This window comes from Mustela nigripes, chromosome 13 (assembly GCF_022355385.1).
Source record: "Mustela nigripes isolate SB6536 chromosome 13, MUSNIG.SB6536, whole genome shotgun sequence".
In the NCBI taxonomy this organism is placed as follows: domain Eukaryota; kingdom Metazoa; phylum Chordata; class Mammalia; order Carnivora; family Mustelidae; genus Mustela; species Mustela nigripes.
In genome coordinates this window covers 120,974,698-120,995,653 of record NC_081569.1, presented here as the reverse complement: position 1 = coordinate 120,995,653, position 20,956 = coordinate 120,974,698, and the positions used below count along the sequence as shown (strand labels likewise).

General features: G+C 38.4%; 2 protein-coding genes across 3 annotated transcripts in view; both read left to right on the top strand.

Moving 5' to 3' along the window:
• Positions 1-5,630, top strand: part of LOC131998877 (actin nucleation-promoting factor WASL-like) — a 94,338-nt gene extending 88,708 nt beyond the window's left edge. For both annotated transcript variants that reach the window (XR_009398909.1, XM_059371318.1), the window contains exon 2: positions 5,424-5,630. Coding sequence is in view for 1 of the 2 variants with exons in the window: in XM_059371318.1 (XP_059227301.1) it covers positions 5,424-5,435 (12 nt within the window). In the remaining variant the exon portion in view is untranslated. The remainder of the gene's footprint in view (positions 1-5,423) is intronic.
• A 225-nt stretch (positions 5,631-5,855) lies between these two features.
• Positions 5,856-13,976, top strand: FLRT2 (fibronectin leucine rich transmembrane protein 2). Its single transcript, XM_059373581.1, has one exon. It carries the CDS (start codon positions 5,856-5,858, stop codon positions 7,836-7,838), a length of 1,983 nt encoding a protein of 660 aa, XP_059229564.1. The 3' UTR covers positions 7,839-13,976.
• Positions 13,977-20,956: the final 6,980 nt, after the last annotated feature.

Genomic DNA, 20,956 nt, shown 5'->3' with positions numbered 1-20,956 from the left:
CATTCATAGCCTTTCATGCACTGGGCTGTCTTGTTACAATCCAGCCAATGCTGAGACCATTAAGATTTTATTGGGTTTGTCCTGGTGTCATTATATTATGTAATCAGCAGTGCTTATTGACAATTCTTATTTTCTGTACTATGATTTTTATAGTCTGAGTTTATTAAGCGCTCCTGGAATACAGGCTCCTGGAATTAATTAAAAAAAAAAAATCTTCTTATGCAGCACTGGGAGGGAAACACTTTGCTGAAAGCTTTTACGTGATTTATACGCTTTGAGTCTCAGTTCCTATGAAAAGAGTTAAATTAGAGTAAAGTAGCCCAGAAAAACTGCTGCCATTACGGTCAGCTTTAACAGAATGGCAGGGCCAGGTTCTTGGGAGTCTCCAAAGAGCGTTTGTTCCATGTTGATTTATACTCAACCTTTGGAAACTGTGTTTTCTATTTTCAGTGAAAATTCCTGTTTTTCCTTAGCACCTTCCATTAAACCATTCTTCACAATCTCTAGTTCTCCTGGAAAGGAAGCATATTCAGTGCAATATTCAAACAAATAGAAAAGGAGAAACAGAACCAACCAAACAAAAAACAAGTTTTGCCCTTGATATTTGAAACTCATCTTGTAAGCAAAATCTTTTATTCCCAATATTTAGAGACTTATAAATGGAAATGGCCAGTGAACTTGAAACATAGGTTTATTTATTATCTTCTGGAAGTAGGACTCCTCAAGTGAGAAGCAGGCAGAGTTGGGAGAACGTGCTGTCCAAGTTTTATTTCTTCTTTTGGCTGGACTGGCTTTCACCTTTTGATCCCTGTTACAACCAGCTTGGGTCCATGTGCAGAACTTCTGGAATCTCTTCCCTTGCTTGCAATTTTCTAGCCTTCAGACCAGCACATAAACAATCTCTGTCCTGCAGCATTTTTCCTGATACCCCAGGGACTAGGTTAGAGCTCTTTCTGCAGTACCGTAATCCTCTGATACCCTAAGAGTGGGATACTTTACATAGTACCGTAATTCCCTGTTTATTAATTTCTCTACCCTCACTAACTTTAGTCAAGCACGTGAAGCCAAAACCCACGTTAGCTCCGCCTCAGTCTGTATTCTCGTTCTAGTGCCCAAGAAATATTGGTTGAATAAATGAATGAAAAGCATGTTACATTTTCATTTTTTTTTTTTTTTTGGTGTCCATGACAAGAAGCATTTTTAGCCTCTGTTTATTAGAAATCTATGCTCAATTTCTTCTATAAAATTAGAATAATAATGCTAATCTTCTAAGGCACTTTTAAGATGCTGTGGGTCAGTGGTTCATAACTGGGAATGATTTGTCACCCCAGGGGACATATGCTATGACAGTGTGACTGGAAACATTTTTGGATGTTCATGGCAGCCCCACACAGAATTATCCAGCCCAGAATGTCAATAGTGCTGAGGTTGAGAAATTCTGGAGTATATGGAAAGGCATAGAACTTAGCAGGTTCAAGGTGATTTTATTTTGCAGTACATGTTGGAGTTTACCTCTTTGGACAACATAAATAATCATAATTAGGGAGAGAATAATGGTTTCTATTTATTATGTTCTTGCCTGTGTCAGACATCATGAAAGCTTTCTGCAAATACTATCCCATTTAATTCTCTCAAGAATACTACTAGTTAGGAGCTATTTATTATCCTAATCTTCCAGGTGAGGGAAGGAAGGTGTCAAAGGTCAAGATCTTGAGGCTACTCCTTGTCAGGAGTGGGACTAGAACTGGGGGCCTTGCTTTTGACCATTCTACTATAAGGCTTTCTTTTTTCCTTTTTTTTTTTTTCTCCTTTTCTTTTTCTTTCTTTCTTTCTTTTTTTTTTTTTCTTAAATTAACATATAATGTATTATTTGCTTCAGAGGTACAGGTCTATGAAGCATCAGTCTTACACAATTCACAGCACTCACCATGGTACATACCCTCCCCACTGTCCATAACCCCCCCCCCCCTCTCCATCCCCCACCCCCAGCAACCGTCAGTTTGTTCCTGTCTCTTACACTTTGTCTCCCTCTGGATCCCATCTTTCTTTTAAGAATAGAGTCTCCAGCTTAAGGTCTGAAAGCATTTCTGCTCTCAGTATTACATAGGAATTAACCTGAAAATATAGAGGAAATTTTAGACTACTTCAGTGGGAAAAAAAAAAAAAAAGGTCATTATTGCCTAGATGTTTGTAATTTTACACTTGCATTAATTTGAATGCAAAGTGTAAAGAATGCAAAGATACAGTATATTGACAGACAAATATAGGCTGTCATTGATGCAAGGATTACAACACGTCTGCTATTTGCCTATTTGCTGTAAATTTGTGGGATTCTCAAGAAATTCAAAGAAAACCCCGAGAGTTTGTTTTCATTCAGAACTGAAGTTGTCATAGCTGATCAACCTATTGTGATCTTGATGGGACTTTTCTTCTGTTAAGGTGGATAAACCCTGACAGTTTGCCCAAAGTAATCCTATTAGAGGATTTCTTCAGGACCACATCCTCCTCTTACATAATTACAAAAGAAGCACTCCTAAGTAGAGTCTGTCAGCAAGAGAGCAAGGCCTGGGGCAAACGGTGAGGGGGTGCGGCTTTTCCCCTTCCGTACAGAAGACGAGGTGCAGACAAATGGAAAATGTATAATTTGGGAACATGATAGTTTCCAGGTCCAAAACCCAAGTACTTTGTTAGCTCCCAGTGATTATTGCTTTGTGGTTGTTACCTGATGACCTTTCTAAGTAAATTCGATCATCCTCAAGTACTAGTTCCTTGTTTCCAGGGCCCTAAAACTTGGCTATAAACATAGTTAAGAACCATCCATTCTTTTTACTTAGGAACTTAGAACTCTGGAGCAGCTGTTTTTCTCTCTTCGGAGATTCTATTTATTCTGTGCTGGCATTCCATGTCGAAGATTCCTGTGGAATACTCAGAACTGGGTTAGGTTCTGTTCTGTGGTTCTATGGGTCTCACTTTCCTACCTCCTGTGAGGAGTAAATGTGAATGGCACCAAACAGATGTTTGTTCTTAAATAAATCCTGCTATATCAAGCGGGCTTCCCTGATTACAAAAAAAACTTGTTAAGCTTCTACTGGGCATTAGTGCTTGTCACTCAGACATACATTTTCAAGGGTATGTTGAGGCCAAGTGTATGGTATGTCATTGCACTACTCCTTCTACAAGATGTCATTTATGGAGAAGATACAATTTGAGACTATCTCCTGGGGACCCAAGTGATCAATATGCCTTATGCTTTTACTCCTCCTTAAGAGTTATTTGACATGCTCTTGCATTTGTTTTATATTTAATAAACGTTTGAATGAATAAATAAGATGTTACTGTGTTTAGGGGAATGCCTCTCAGATGTTAAGGTGTACATCTTGGGTTTTTGCTAATATGCAGATTCTGCTTTTCCAACAACTTCCCAGCTTGAGTTCACATTCCTGGACCAGGATCACCTTCGAGTAGCATGCTATTGGGGAACACCGAGATGGTTGTAAAATTTGAAATCTGAGCTAAGGATGACATCAGGGTGGTGACATTAAACTCATTTTTCCTGTACTATCCCATTTGTATTATAAATTATTCTTTAAGCAGACAGGGAGATTTTTGCTGGAGTGGGGGCATGGCTCCTGTCTAGTGGGAAACGTATATTTTTAAGTCTTAACAAATTAAATTATGTTTGGTTTTTACAGGCAGTATCATAGCTCAGGCAGTTTTTGCCTGGACAAGCATTCCTTATCCCACCCCTTTCCCTTTAAAAGCTTTTGAATAGTAAGACATGCATTTTGCTGTTTCAGGTCACCAGAGGCATTTTTTTTTTTTAAGGTGTTCACAATTTTTTTTTTTTTAAGTAGTGGAACAAATTTACAATATCCTTGACACTTAAACAGCATTTACAGTGTTTTTTTTTCTTTTTTAAATTATGTTTCTAAAGATAACAAAGGGAACAATTTCAAGTAGTTCCTCTGTGCTTCTCGATATAAGTTGTTTTGAGTTTCTGTCTGTTGGTGAGAATTAAGAAACTCATAGCTTGCCATGTCCTGTCATGTTAGCTTATTTTGTAAGGAAATCAAATCTGGCACCTTCCAATTAACTGCTTTACCTCTCTGATCTAAAAACAGACAGAACACACAGAGCAGGAAGGCATCATTACTATCTGTGGATTGCCTTTACTTCCCCAACTGGGTGTGCTAGCATTTCAAAGTCTGCTGAAGGTCCTTCTTGAAAAGTGGAAAAAAAGCCCTCACAGATGAGAGGAAGGTGGTAGAAGTGAAAAATAGCTTATTCCCAGTCATGAGTTTGGCAGCTCTCAAGGAGATTGGAAGGGTGTATCTCATCTGTACGTGGCATCTGTACGTGGAGGTCCCTAAAGGGGGAATAAATAGAAACGTTATCATGGACTGGAGCCTAGTCGTTCTCCTTGGTAACTCAAGCGTAAACTATTTTGGAAAAGGGCGAAGATGAAAAGAGGCAAAAAGTGGGGAAGAAAAGAGAAATCTTCCCTTTGCCTTCATGCATGCTTCTGTGCGTTACTTTTATCCCTCTCCCTCACAGTGTCAGATCGAAAGGACACATCTTTTTATTTTATTTTATTTTTTAAATTTGTTTCAGAGGTAGAATTTAGTGCTCCATCAACTGCATATCACACCCAGTGCTCTTTCCTTTATGTGCCCTCCTTAATCCCCATCGCCAAGTTACTCCGTCACCCCACCCACCTCCCGTCCTGTAACCCTGTTTGTTTCCTAGACTTCAGCATTTCTCATGTTTTGCCTCCCTCTCAATTTTCCTCCTGTTTCATTTTCCTTCCCTTCCCCAGTGTTCATCTATTTTATTTCTTAAATTCTACATATGAGTGATCATGTGGTATTTTACTTTCTCTGACTTGATTTCATTTAGCATCAGATCAAAAGGACACATCTTTTTAAAGGACTTCATCAGTCCCTATCTTGCCTTTGTTTATTTATAACTAGAAAGGGTTTCATGCGTTTGCCCTCAAATTGTATTAATTACTCAGTCACTTGTGCTGTCCTGAAATAAGATGTGACCAATTGGATTTGTAGGTATCATCAAGATTGATTCAGTGGTGGGGCGCCTGGGTGGCTCCTTGGGTTAAAGATTGACTCAGTGGATTCAACAGTGAGCCTTGCTCTTTTCTATTTGGCTATGCAAATAGATATGTAAGAGAAGGTACTAATGGGGATGTAAATTTCACAGGATGACCCCTGAGTGTGAGAGGCAACATTGAATCATGTTCCTTTCTTGAATACCTTTTCAACCAAATTATTGTTACTTAAAACATCACTTTAAGCCAGCTCCTGCCTCTCTGGTCACTTGGTCCCAGCTCTTGAAGGGCAAAGAATCAGATTAGCCCTTCATCCATTAGGACCTTAGCTGACTTTTTTCTCTTTGCTTTCCTACAACAGATTGCGGATTGAGCTTAACCAAGAAGTTCAGAGTCTGATCAACGCTGACCTGATCTACAATACGAGAAGGGAGTTTCAGTTCTGCCTGCCCAGCTGGGCCCCTGGTGACCGCTGAAAACTTGGCTTCATTCATTGCCTGTGTGGAAAATTCTCCCTATTGATTTTTTTCTTTTTTCTTTCTTTCTTTTTTTTTTTTTTTTTTTTTTTTCACATGGAGGACAATAACAAAGAAGACAATACAGGCTGATAAGACCAGAGACCATAGGAGAATTCTTTTACCACAGGCCTTCAAGACTTTTCCTCTACTTGGAGTTCTGGACTTTAACAGAACCCTGTCCAATCATTTTGGTTTTGCTATATATATATATATATTTTTTTTTCTTCTCTTTTTAGATTCCCTACCACCTTGTATTTTGTTTCTGTACTTCAGAAATGGGCCTACAGACCACACAGTGGCCCAACCATGGGGCTTTTTTCCTGAAATCTTGGCTTCTTATCTCCTTGGGGCTCTACTCACAAGTGTCAGAAATCTTGGCGTGCCCTAGCGTGTGCCGCTGCGATAGGAACTTTGTCTACTGTAATGAGCGAAGCTTGACCTCAGTGCCTCTTGGGATCCCGGAGGGCGTAACCGTACTCTACCTCCACAACAACCAAATTAATAATGCTGGATTTCCTGCAGAACTGCACAACGTCCGTTCCGTGCACACGGTCTACCTTTATGGCAACCAACTGGATGAATTCCCCATGAACCTTCCCAAGAACGTCAGAGTTCTCCATTTGCAGGAAAACAACATTCAGACCATTTCACGGGCTGCTCTGGCCCAGCTCTTGAAGCTCGAGGAGCTTCACTTGGATGACAACTCGATATCCACAGTGGGGGTGGAGGACGGGGCCTTCCGGGAGGCTATTAGCCTCAAACTGTTGTTTCTATCCAAGAATCACCTGAGCAGTGTGCCTGTGGGGCTTCCCGTGGATTTGCAAGAGCTGAGAGTGGATGAAAATCGAATCGCTGTCATATCAGACATGGCCTTTCAGAACCTCACGAGTTTGGAGCGTCTGATCGTGGACGGCAACCTCCTGACCAACAAGGGCATCGCCGAGGGCACCTTCAGCCACCTCACCAAGCTCAAGGAATTTTCCATCGTGCGGAATTCCCTCTCCCACCCCCCTCCCGATCTCCCAGGTACACATCTGATCAAGCTCTACCTGCAGGACAACCAGATCAACCACATCCCTCTGACCGCCTTCTCAAACCTGCGCAAGCTGGAACGGCTGGATATATCCAACAACCAGCTGCGCGTGTTGACTCAAGGGGTCTTTGATAATCTCTCCAACCTGAAGCAACTCACTGCTCGGAATAACCCCTGGTTTTGCGACTGCAGCATTAAATGGGTCACGGAATGGCTCAGATACATCCCTTCATCTCTCAACGTGCGAGGTTTCATGTGCCAGGGGCCCGAGCAAGTCCGGGGGATGGCCGTCAGGGAGCTGAATATGAATCTTTTATCGTGCCCCACCACGACCCCTGGGCTGCCCGTCTTCACCCCGGCCCCAAGTACAGCCTCTCCAACGACTCAGCCCCCCACCCTCTCTGCCCCAACCCCCAGCAGAAGCGATACCCCCCTGACTCCCACCACCTCCCGACTGCCCACCATTCCTGACTGGGACGGCAGGGAAAGAGCGACCCCGCCAATTTCTGAACGGATCCAGCTCTCTATCCATTTTGTGAACGACACGTCCATTCAAGTCAGCTGGCTCTCTCTCTTCACGGTGATGGCATACAAACTCACGTGGGTGAAAATGGGCCACAGTTTGGTGGGCGGCATCGTCCAGGAACGCATCGTCAGCGGGGAGAAGCAGCACTTGAGCCTGGTGAACCTGGAGCCCAGATCCACCTACCGGATTTGTTTGGTGCCCCTGGATGCTTTTAACTACCGAGCTGTGGAGGATACCATTTGTTCTGAGGCCACCACCCACGCCTCCTATTTGAACAACGGCAGCAACACTGCTTCCAGCCACGAGCAGACGACTTCCCACAGCATGGGCTCCCCTTTTCTGCTGGCCGGCCTGATCGGGGGGGCAGTGATATTCGTGCTCGTGGTCTTGCTCAGTGTGTTTTGCTGGCACATGCACAAAAAGGGGCGCTACACGTCCCAGAAGTGGAAGTATAACCGAGGCCGGCGGAAAGATGACTATTGCGAGGCCGGCACCAAGAAGGACAACTCCATCCTGGAGATGACCGAAACCAGCTTTCAGATCGTCTCCTTAAATAACGATCAGCTCCTTAAAGGAGATTTCAGACTGCAGCCCATTTACACCCCGAACGGGGGCATTAATTACACAGACTGCCACATCCCCAACAACATGCGATACTGCAACAGCAGCGTTCCAGATCTGGAGCACTGCCACACGTGACAGCCCGAGCCCCGGCGCTAGGAAGGCGGACGGTGAGACTCTCGAGAACACACACGTGTGTGCGCCTAGAGACACGCGAATTACATTTGATAAATGTTACTCAGATGCATTTGTGCATTTGAATACTCTGTAATTTATACGGTGTACTATATAATGGGATTTAAAAAAAAAGTGCTATCTTTTCTATTTCAAGTTAATTACAAACAGTTTTGTAACTCTTTGCTTTTTAAATCTTAAAAAAAAAAAAATAGTCGCTGAAGTACTGTACAGGGTTGTACAAGGAGAACCCAACGCCAAGGCAAAAGACGGAGTGATTCTTCCTCATGAGGCACATTAACCATTTTTGCTGTGGAAGCTGTCAGAGTCAATTCCTTTCTCACGGTCGGTCGGTGGTTAGATGAAAGGGCAGATTAGAAGAGCTCGTCAGGGTAGGCTAAGTGATGTGGGTGAAACAAGAAATGGCCCAGATACCTTCATGCTAGTTCTGCCCTTCCTAGTCTGGAAGAGAAGTTAAAAATCTTGAAATAGAAGAAAGGAGGTAGTTATCCTGAGTTGACCCAAAGCAGGAAATAGAGAAAAGCATCATGAGGAAGCCCGTTCCTGTAAGATAAGTTAACCCAACCCGTCAGAACCCAGCAAATGACATTTTGGAAAAGAACTTCAAACTCGGGTGTTGGCTTTCTGACCGGGAGCTTAAAAATCACTCCTCATGCTTCCTTGACCCTATATGATAACAGAGTTAGAGACTTGAGTCTGATTTCAGTCATCTGCAGGGACAGGTAGGATGTTCCAGCAAGAAAACTCCCTTTAAAAGTGTTACTATTCAAATTATATGTCAGGTTGAATCACATTCAACAGAGATATATTCTAGAATACTTTTTTAGAAGAGGCTAATAAAATAATGGGAAGAATTATATTGAATGGAATTATTTTTGATAATGAGAATTATTTGGGTAGATTCACTGCAGCTATGTCAACATGATATTTAGACCAACAAGAGGTTAGCATTTGGAATATACTGAACTTGTTATTTAAAAACTATTGATACCATTTAGACAAAAACAAGTGATGAGCGGTTCTGCTATACTTTATCAAATGACTGTGTTAACACGTATCATGTTGAAATAGCTTGAATTAATACCTTTATCCCCTTGCAAATTTGTCTTCCAATCACCTCACATATATTTTCGTAATTAGCTATTTATGCTACCTTTTTTGATTTTTTTCCCACTCTGCTTAAAATTTGAAAGAAAATTTTAGATGACAGTTTTGGTTGCACAAAATATCCATATATACTTAAACACTTTAAAATGTATACTAATTTTCAGTGTTTATAATTCTATGGGGACACATCAAAGCTGGATGATTTTTTAAATTTTTTTTTAAAGCAATCCCGAGTTTCCCCCCTGAACTGACTTTGACCCTGTTCCAGTTTTGAAATTTCATTTATTCCTTTTCAGTCTTGGATGTCCCTCTTCTTTGGGAATCATGGAGGGATGATCAATCTTTTATTAACAGGATAACATGAAAAATGAACAAGTCAGGGAGTGTGCGCTTGTTCCCCTAATCTTGGCAGAGTAGGGCATACAGCAGAGGACACAGGGAAGGGAGGGATGTCTGTGTTTAATTCTAGATATTTTGGAAGCAATGCCCATCTTCACAAAGTATGTATAACTTACTCCTTTTAGATGTAGAAGGGCTATCGATTGCATACATTATCTAAAACACACACACCCTTGGAAAATTCCTTATAAAATCAAATTTCATCCTGTGTTGCATATTTCCTTTACCGCTGGCCATTTTTTAGGGACCTATGAAGTTAATGTCACAATCATTTTCGCTTTCTCTCTCTCTCTCTCTCTCTCTCACTTTTAACAAAATAGAACTGTGATGTGTCTTCTTTGTAAGAGTTTAGGTATAAAATGCTATGCAAGTTTTTCTTTATAGTAAGAGCTTTATTTTCTTTAATAATGTACCCCCAACTTCTATGTTTTAATCTCCCTTATCCCTCAGAATAAGCAGAAAATATAACCGAAGTTATAATGTTGTAGAAGCAAGAATCAAAACTGCAGTCAGTTGAGCTGAAATTAGCTACGAATTAATTTGAATTAATTCTAAAGTGGCTTAGGTTTCCCTTTTAGTCTATTAGCTAGCAAATTTTGGCTGTTGCTATTTTAAACCTAATTCCACACGGCAAAGGGACAAGACAGTCTGTGAAGGTGATCCGTGTAAACGGTAAGCCATGTAAGGTTCAGGACAATGACATGGGGTTTTGTGTACTTACCTGGATAATTCCCTTCCACTGTCCTCTTCCCCTTGGCTGTGTAGATAAAACTATGTGTTCAAATGATGGTACTTGGACTTTTGAGGGTTTTTTTCTCTCTTATCCACAAAATAATCATTTTCATTTATTTCTATTGTGTGTATAACCCGAGCTGCTGAGACATTTTTGCTTTGGGCCAAGAAGACCAATGTTGGAGAGGTTTCTATGACGTCTTATGGGATTCATAAAATTATTTGGGGCTTAACTGGTACAATGAAGACCTAGTCACTTGAAGTGGTTCCTTTGCTAGAAGATGTTCCTGAAGAGATAGAATGTAGTTATAGGCTTCCCTTTGCTCTTGCACACAATACGGCAGAGACTGCTAAAATTTATATCAATGTGTCATTTGTCATGGCATACCTGGGGCTCTCGCTTATATCAGGATAGAAAGCACATCACTGTATTTGTAATGTCTTATGTGTCTTAGGAAAACTGCTGAATAACCAACCAGAGGTGTTGGATTAGGATTTGACTAGCATTTATGGTCATAGGAATGTGTTCTACTCTGTATTCGAGCTTCTTTTGCTGTCATTGTTTTGTATTTTGAGATTAGTCAAGAGTCACAGTTAAAGGTGCAGGCCCAGTCCGTGAACAAAGCCATACACAAGGAACTGGCTTGTAAAGAGCTTGCCGCTGTTTGACCAAACAAGATGATCAGATAATACACAGCCACTTTCAGAGCTAGGGGACTGTCACCGTGCAGAGGAAATTCTAAAAGGAAAAGATATACCCATGATCACACAGATATTGCGGATCGTTATTCATACCCAGGGTTATCATTAATACCTATTTGTTTGGGGAGACGTGCTTGAATGGAGAGAGGCTCTGGGCTTCCCACAAAACTCTCAAATGCATTAACAGTCTTTGCAATGCACAACCACGGGCAGAGACAAAAAGTGTTTCCCTATGTATTTCCATCCCATGAGAAATAATGCAATTTCTAATTATCTGGATGCTTGTTGAAAATATATTAGATATGTTCCCTGAGGTAAAAACAAAAACAAAAACAAAAAACCTGTAATGTGACTAGTCTGGCAAAATTATTAATGAAGTAGCTAATTCTAAGTTCCCATTTCCTATGAGTGCAGATCATGATGTCTTAGTCATTTCACAAGATCACAACTTCCTTCCCCTTTGTGGAAAACCTGCTCTGCATGAGGCCAGCAGGACACTCAGTCCAAACACAACTTACACGGAACAGTTGCTGCACTAGTCTGGGGAACCTCAGCTGGAGAGCTCAGTGCAACTTTTGACCATGAAGTGGTTCATTTCCATTGCTTTCTTTGTGTATAGCATTTTTCTTGAACCTACAACAAGAAGACATTACTTTAGAACATGAGAAGAATGGTTTTGCCCATGATTTTCCTGCTTCATGGGAAAGCAAAGCAGTTTCTTTGTGCCCCAAAGGGAAAGAGATACAAACAAAACACTCTCCTAATTCTTAATCATAGTCAAAACTGGCCTGATTTTTGTTTGTTTGTTTGTTTGTTGTTTTTGTTTTTGTTTTTTTTTCAGTCAAAATACTAATGAAGAAAGCTGTAGCTTATATCCTTCTCCGATTTCTTCAGCAGGGTCAAAAGACAATTACTGGCAACTGGGATGTTTGTCACAGATTGTGGGGAGAAAGATTTGTACATGTATGATACTGTTGTTGTAAGAAATGGATCAGAGTCTTGTGCTATGGTTTTCATTTTTCTTTTTCTAGCGGCACATTCACCGAAGAGCACAAAGCAAGGCCATTGCAACAGACATTTTTAAACGAGTATGAAACACACATGTGCGTGTGCACACACACACACAAAAATGCACACCCCGAGGCATTTATAAAGATATCCATAGGATGTAAGATTTATAACCTTTTTGAGGTAAGGTGAAGCTGTCACCACTGTCTGTTCCTCCTAGGACCAGTATATATTCACTGAAAGTTAATTCCAGTGATTTGTTATTATTTGAACCATACGTTGATTTGCTTCCGGTTTACGTTTAGTGTGTTCTCAGTGACAAGGGACTGCAAGGGGCTGGAAGATTCTGCATTACACACCCTCTGAGACCTACCATGTCACACATTTTGTTAACTATCAACTTCACTCCACACTATACAGTACCTTGTTGATATATTCAGTAAAGGCTTATTTTAAAAGAAAACCACATTGTGTTTATCTGAGTAAGTTCATTGGGGTTCTACCAATACTTGCATTCTTAATGTTAAAAAGAAATATGGGATGCTTCCTGATGATGCAGGAGGATGGCAGGGATGAAGAAGGTAGTAGGATCTTTCCCTTTCTCCTACCTTAAAGAAGTGTTTTTTAAGGCCATGTGAGCCTTTTTTGTGTGAGGGATTTCTATGACATCTTCATGTTCTTTTCTACTTCCCAACTAGATTGTGTGTTTCTATGAATATCTTTTTAGTATACACACATACATCAAACATATTGTTTTGTATTTGTAAAATCCATGTTGTTTAGGGTAGAGATAAATACCAATGTAGTTATCCAATCAGAATAATCTTTTTTTTTTTTTTTCCTATTTCAACACATAAGCTATTGGTCTTAAATGTCAATTTTCTTTGACATATTTTCATGGTACATTTCTACTTCAGATCTGTTTACAGCTCATGTACACATACTTCTAATGAGCACTCATGAAAATGTATCTATTCATATGCTTCACTTCAACTCAGATTAATCTCAAAGTTTGCCAGAGCCCTTTCTCTTAACTCTTCTTGACCATTTCACTAATAATGTATTTGACAGAGATTAAATCAGGAAATAAAATCACGACACTTCAGTTAACTAGTGTTAATTATTTGTAGACTCTGTTGGAAAATTAAGTATGAAAGACAATGGTAACAGATGATTCACATTCCATTTGGGAGATTTTATGTCAAGTAATGTTCAGGCAACTCCTAGTTACTTTTACCAAGAATTACAGACCTTACTCTGTGAAAATCAGACCCTTAGTCAAGGAATACAATTCATACCAAAAGAAAAAAAAAAGTTATTAAGATCCTTCTATTTTGTTCCAGGAACCTGGGTGAGTATAGAGTTTTCAGAGAGGAATAAAATGTAGTCTTTGGCACATCAATCATATCTTCCACTTCCCTGTGCTCCTAAAGAAATCTGTCCATCCAAAGTGTTCACTCCTTATCTACTTTTACAGAGTACTATGTTAGATCCTTCTGGGGATTTGGAGAAAAATATGACTCTGCTGCTAAGGAGCTCATAGATCATGCAATAAGCTCATATACTAACACTTTCCAGATTTTCAGAGACTGCATTCTCTCCAACTCACCACAGTGTCTAGGGTGACAAAAGAAATCCATGTACTTCTTGGTAAATTTGATGATGCATTAGTTGTATATATTAGATGATCTTGGTATTTAATAGATGACACAAAGTGATAGTGAATTGATAAAATTAGAATTGAATTTGAATTAACTTTTCAAACATATACTACATGATTGAACATTTAGGAATTGTGTTTGGTAATTAGACATGCAACCTTAAATTTCCTTTGGGCACCTGAATATAAACTAATCTAAAACAAGAATAATGGCACCTTATAATCGTTGATCACCTATGTAAGACCATATATAGAATGCTTTGATACATGTGGTCACATTTTGTCTTTATCCATGTAAGATACGTTATCATCATTATTCAGATTGTAAAGCTCAGTTTCCCAAGAAGTATAGTGATTGGTCCATGATCACAAAACCTGTAAAATGACAAGAGTCGGAATTAACCTAAACGTGACTCTTAGGCTCTTAATTATTTCCTGTCTCTTAATAAATTGACTAGCTTTAAGACTGACAAGGCTTCAAGGCAACTTCTTTGTCAATGGTTAAAATTTTTGATGATGGAGATATCACAACTTCACTCAGTAGATGATATTAACTATTGTTCATGACAAATCAAGGGAACATTATTAAAACCTAAAAAAATCCGTCTTTTAAATCCATTGGTTACATATCCCTGCTTTTTTTTTTTTTAATAGAAATGCTATGCTTGTTATTATGGGTGACTGCACATTTATCTGATTTGAAAGCTTCAGATGGAATCAAGATATGCCTAAACCCACAGGGTGAGCTGAAAGAACTATTAAAAGGACCTGAGTCAGGGTATTTTTGGTAATGAATTTGTTTCATACTTGAGAGGTTGCTCGAAGTATTTTGTAGATCCTGCTGAAGATGCTCATATGTCAGAATCTATTAGGGCCTTAGCAAACTGGCTTCTGGATTTACACTTTTTTCTTTTTTTAATAGCACAAATAGAAAACGTGTGTTTTAGAGGATATAGGAGTTTTGTTTTCATTAGTTATACTGAAAGTTAAGAGTAAAGACTTAGTAATGGTACACTCTAAAACAGATGCTTTTTAGCACACACGCTGACTGATGAACCCATTTACCCATTTTCTTGGTACGAAGTCTAAACTAAATGAAAAATTTATTACACCTTTAAGGAGATTCTGGTCATTTCAATGACATAATCAACATCCATATTGGATCACTCTATTCTTAACCAAATATAAAATTGTGCTTTTTGAGAGTCTGCTAAACTCTGTGATTTGGGTAATAAGGGCTTTTGTTAATTTCATTTTTTTTTTCCCATTCCACAAATATTTGCTGAGGCCTGGTAAGTTTTGGTGCTGACAGTAACTTTATATCATTGAAAATCTTCCCTGGAAGTTACTGGCATTCAATACATGGGTTAGGCTTTTCCCACTTCTTTGCTTTCTTTAAGAGCTCACACTCTTACATTTAAATAATCTAGCACATTTCTACTTCCAACAGTTGTAAGATTTCACGAATGTATTTTCTTCTCTCAGTTTCCAAACTCTGGCATGGCTAAGACAATTCCTGTGGTCTCTAGTCCACTTACATTTTTCCTACACACTGTGGGACAAAGGACAAAGATCCGTAAAGAATACCTGACTGTGACACTGTCTTGGTTTCAAAATCTTCCATTGCCATGACTTTAAGGGAGAATTCAAACTCTGTATGACATATGTGCCATATATACTGTGCTCTCAGACATTCCTTGCCAGAGTGTCCCCCTCGTTCATTATGTGCTCTAGACTAGATCCAAATTTGATATAAACAGAGTCTATCTCTAAGGAACCTCCAACTCCTTCCTGACTCTCGTAGTTTTGCTCAAGGCCTTTTATCCTATGACATGCACTTTCTCCTTTGCTCAGTGACTTGTTCCTTCCTTAAGATACAATTCAAGTGCCCCCACCTTTGGGAAATTTCTCAAATAATATCTGTCAATTATCTGAGACTTCCGTGCAGCTAACATAACTTTAAAATACTTTTAGTTATGGCATCTATACATTATAATTTTCATGGGTCTGTTTCATGCCTATGCTCCAACCCCCCTGAGGACAGACTACACATTCTGTCAATTGCTATATGTCATCCAGTGCTGAGTATAGTATCCAGACCTTGGCAGGTGTTTAGTACATGCTTTTGGGTAAAATGAGAGTAGAACACATGAGACCCTGCCATGATGGCAGGCTCCCTGTGGGTTCAGGCATCCCCGAACAGCAACTGCTCAAATGATATCTACCTTGTCAATCTTCTATGGCTCGATGCCTTTCTAAAAAGCCCCAGAATGTTCTGTGAAATACTGGATATGTAGAATTAACCTTGTTCAAATTCCACAATATATACTTTACAAGAATAAACAAAACATACATTTTTCTAAAAATAAAACAAAACAAAACACAAAATAAAACAAAATAAACACAAAATAAAATAAGAACAAACACAAAAATAAAACAAAACAAAACTCTTGTTTACCCATGGTAATTTCTGTAGCAATTATTGCTTTCATGATTATTTGGTGACCACACATGTGTCTGATTTGAAAGCTATATTAGAAAATCAGAATATGTCTCCACCCACAAGAAAGGCTGAAAGAACTGTTCAAATTATTTGAAGAACATACTTTTTTAAAATATTTTGCAGACAATCTAAAAGCTCTGAACTAACTTTCAGAAAGGAATGTAAAGAGATATCTTGAAGAATTGTCTTAACACAAAATGTCATCATATGGGAAATACCTGACATATGAGTAGACATAAAGTCAAAGTAAAACACTTTGACAGTTTTCTAGTCAGGATGAATTTTTCACATGTAAAACACAGAAGAAGATCTCTTATTTTATTTTATTTTTTTGTTCCATCAGCAATATCAAACGGGACAGTCATTATTCACTGTGTCATATCTTATATCTAAAATATGGTATGCATTATTTAGAGGTTCACATACTATTATCTCAGTGATTTGTTAAAAGAAGACATAGTTCTCTTCTAGAAATGATATTCCCATAAAGAAGGAGGCAGAAGAGGGGGTATTTAGTAGGAACTCACACCTGAAACAGGCTGACTTATTTTGGAAACCTGTCTCTGCCCATTGACCTTGTTAATAGCTTATGCTTTATGGCCATCCGTTTCTTTGACCTCAAATAGAGACAGTGAAGTTGAACATGTATGGAGGATGTCAGAACTGAGGGCCTGGAGAGCAGCTGGCAGTCTCAGACTAAGGCAAGCATTAAATACATAGCACTGAGCACCACGTATTTTCCAGACAAACGTCATTCGTGAGCACAGGGTGACATATTGCCAACTTTATATGAAGAAACCAAACTTTGTAAGTATTAAGATCAGAATTATATGTAAGAGTCAACTATTCAAAAGAATTAATTAGCATCCCAAGTTCCACATAACTGTACAACCATTATCGATACAAGTTGACAGGGGTTTTTCCATTTTCCTTATCTATCTATCTATCTATCTATCTATCTATTTCTTTTTTTCTTTCTTTCTCTCTTTTTTCCTGGAAAAGTTGGGGAAAAGGAGGTGCCATCAGGCAGCACAGCATCATACCGGGTCCTCTGTCTGATGATGGGTGGGACCACTGAGTAGCACTGTTGAATGGAGAAAAGAATAGACTTCCTTGTAGTGTAGTTAGCATGTTTCCTCTCTGATCTTCAAAACATATGCATGGGATTATTGATGAAAATTTATTCAGAAGTATCAAATGCACTCCAAATGGAGTGTTCAGAAAACACTGGGAAATTAAAACATTAAAAAAAAAACTCAAGATAATAACTTTCTGTTCCGGAAACTATAATGTTAAATGGTATAGTGTTATTTCATTTTACTCTATGACCAACCATACGATCTACAACTGCACTTGGCTGGCTGCTATTGGGGCTGGTAGCACCAACTGGAAGGACATTTTAATGGTTTTGCAGTGCAGATGTGAACATGTACCAGCTGACACCCTGCTAACTCTTTGTAATCAATGCATGCGTCCTCTTCAGAGAGGTCATGTATTTTCCTTCTGTACACTTTCCGTTGATGGTAGACAAGATAGTCTCAAGGCAGCACAGTCACTGGCATCCATATTAGCATTATTTTCCTTTTTATCCAGCCTTTCCTCATTTAACAAATGCAGGAGGTGCGATGCTAGGGGGAAAAATGCTTTCTCTTCTAGTTCTTGACTGCGGAGTTTAATTGGTTTCAAGGCAGTTATTCCACAGGTATAAATCAATACTGGCATTCCCGTGGTCTAGAGCCAATTTCTCTTGTGTTTGATCTGGTGTCTGTTTTGATAGATTGCCCCCCCCCCGCCCAGCTCTTTCTATTGTTAAATATTTTACATATTGGCCATCCTTAGTTGGAACACAGCACACTCCACTAGTATATCTGGGATAAGTGGGAACCAGTTGCTTTGCAATGAAGGCCAATCACCTTTGATAGAGAACAGTAGTTTCTATACAGACTATATTATGGGGGCTAATTATTGAGCAGGAGGAATTCCTCTGAGTCTGAGTTCAAAGCTGTCCAGAGCTACAGTTAGCCTTACTCCAGTCCATACTAACCTTGGGCCTTGAGCATATTTATGATTCAGTTTCCTTTTATGTTCATGGGGGTAACTATGATACTTACCTCAACAGCAATTGTCCAGCACAGGGCCTGACACATACTCAATGTCAGGTATTTACTGCAAATATGTGGAGTTAATGTCCAGTTAATGGCTTGGGGAGCCCTTAGATCACGGGTAAGACCATTCATCTCTCTGGCTTGTTTCTTCTAGTGGAGTGCATAAGACTTTGGTTGATTCTTAAGTTCTTTTGGACTTAAATTTCATTTCATCTATGTCAATTTTCAATGAAGTGCAGCTGTAGTGAATTGGGCTGATTTTTGTTATACATTTTTATAAATTTTAGGAAGATGCATATAGGATTGAAAACAGGGAGCATGCAAACACCCAGTTTCATTGACTTCATTATAAAGACTAGCATGCCCCCATTGGTGACAATGACAGTAAGCTCAGTATGTTTGGGAAGCAATATGCACAATTATCAAAAGAGCTGTGGAATCACAAAGAACTACCACTTTGTACCTGTGTGTTATTATTTAATAACTCTCCTTAAATGTGAAATGGGGAAACAGTACTTGTGCAGAGTCAACAAGATAACTTATGTCAAGTGTTTGGTGCAGTGATGGACTCATTCAAATTCATTGTGGCTGAAAAATTGCGAATGAATAGAGAAGCAAGTGGAAACAAAACTCATTCTTATTAACTCAATTATTTTTCCCTCAAAAGAGGGAAGTTCAAACTATGTTACTAAGTAGACATATTTATAAAATACTTTATTTCAATTAAAATTATTAAAGATAGATTTCCCTACAATAAAACTTGTATAAAGCAAGATTGTTTCTTAAAATATTGAGTGCATCTTCTATCTTTGTAAGCCTTTTATGTAATAGCTATTAAACTTTAAATATTCAACAGAAAAGAAATTATGAGAAGAATACCCAGGAAAATGCTGAATGATAAATGTGCTTTATTTTTGATGAAATAGAACAGATTTTAACACTGACTGTGCCACTTCTTATCTTTGAATCTTGAAAAAGGATATAATTATGATCTTAAAAATAAAGAATGAATTTTTAGAATAATCAGAAAATATTTCTTTCCAGGACATTCAATAAATTTATAGAACTGCTGCTTACCAGGTAGCACTGGATGTTAATATTTGGCCTTAAAATGGTTAAGAATCCATACCAGTATGTAATAGCGTCAATTGATTACATCATATATCTGAATTTAGTAATGAAACATTGCTCTATTAAAGATTTTTATATAATTCAGAGTTTCCAATCTAGTAATGGCTACTTTAAATGAATGGCTTTTAGCTGTGTAGTTAGAAAGTGATTCAGGGGACACAAATTGAGGTATCATTATGTATTCACTTCTTTTACAATCTCATTCTTTCATTAGGTCCTCATTATGAAATTTTAAGCTTGTTGAATATATAAAGAGAATCAAATAAAATGTAATCAAGTTAGTAAAATTTCATTTTCAAAAGTTAGTTAAGGATTATGTTACCTCTCTAAAGGACCAAAATACCATTTTAAAAGGAATTTATCAAAGCAAATATTTCAAAATTATTTAGTAGCATTTTTTTTTCTAAAATTTTTTAAAATTCTACCAGGCAGTTTAGGAACCTATAAGTAAATCAAAGATGACGTTATCTGGAGGGAAAAGCACATTGCTGTTAATCTTATCTATTTTTGCATAGTGAAGGAAGTTCAAATTTTCAAAGGCATGTTCTTGAAATAATTTATTTTAACAAAGATAGCTTTCACTAATGAAATAATTACTAAAAAGTGAATCTGTTTTAAAAAGTCAGTGCAGCCTGAAGAGTAAACAACAAACAAACCAACGTAAGGAAAAAAAAATCAATCAATCTATAAAATTTTATATAAAAGTACCAACATTTTAACAGCAGTAGCAACAACAAAAAAACAACACAAACCAAACCAAAACCATAAACACTTTAAAAATATGTTTTGCAGAAGAGTGATCAAAGTATGGGCAAATATATTTTGGTGGGACATTTTTTTTAGGGAAAAATAAGCAACATGTTTGTGGAGATATGAATAAACACACTTAAATATGCAAATAATTTGTGGCATGGGTATAAGTTAATCAGGTCTAGTTTAGAAAATATAATAATTAAAAAATCTAGACCAAGAAGCTATCAAAAGAATTAACAAGTATTTCAAAATATTAATACTAGATATTAATACTAGAAATTTGAACTGCTTTTATTAAAAGTTATTTGAGAATCCATGCCACATGAGAGGGTGAAAATGGCATTGACTTCGGAGTTCAAATATTGGCTTATTGACTTACCAGTTGTGTCCCTAGCCAAATAACTGACCTCTTTAATATTTGGTTTCTTATCTTGAAAGTGGTATAATAAAAACCCCTACTATAGTGTTGGTATGAGAGTTCATTTAACGTTACCAGCACAGGGGCACATGGGTGGCTCAGTCCGTTGAGAAGCATCTGACTCTTGATTTCAGCTCAGGTCATGATCTCTGGGTCCTGGGATCAAGGCCCCCAACCCTCAGACTCTATGCACAGCAGGGAATCTGCTTGTCCCTCTCCTTCTGCCTCTGGCTCTCCCCTCACTCATGTGTGCGCTCTCTCTCTCTCTTTCATAAATAAATAAGATCTTAAAAAAAAAAAAAAAAAGTTACCATCACAGCACCTAGTACATAGTGGTTGCTTAGCTGTGTTAACTCCATCAAATTCCTTCCTGTCATTTCCTATCTCTTTCTTTTTCTATCATCCAGGGATGATAACAAAATGCTTCTTGCACTCCTGTAATGAGTACAGACATCTCACAGTCTGTTCTTCCATGAGATTGTCGGAAAGAGAGAGAGATGCTATCTCATGTGACCTGTAAGTGACAAGCTTTGAGCACGGATC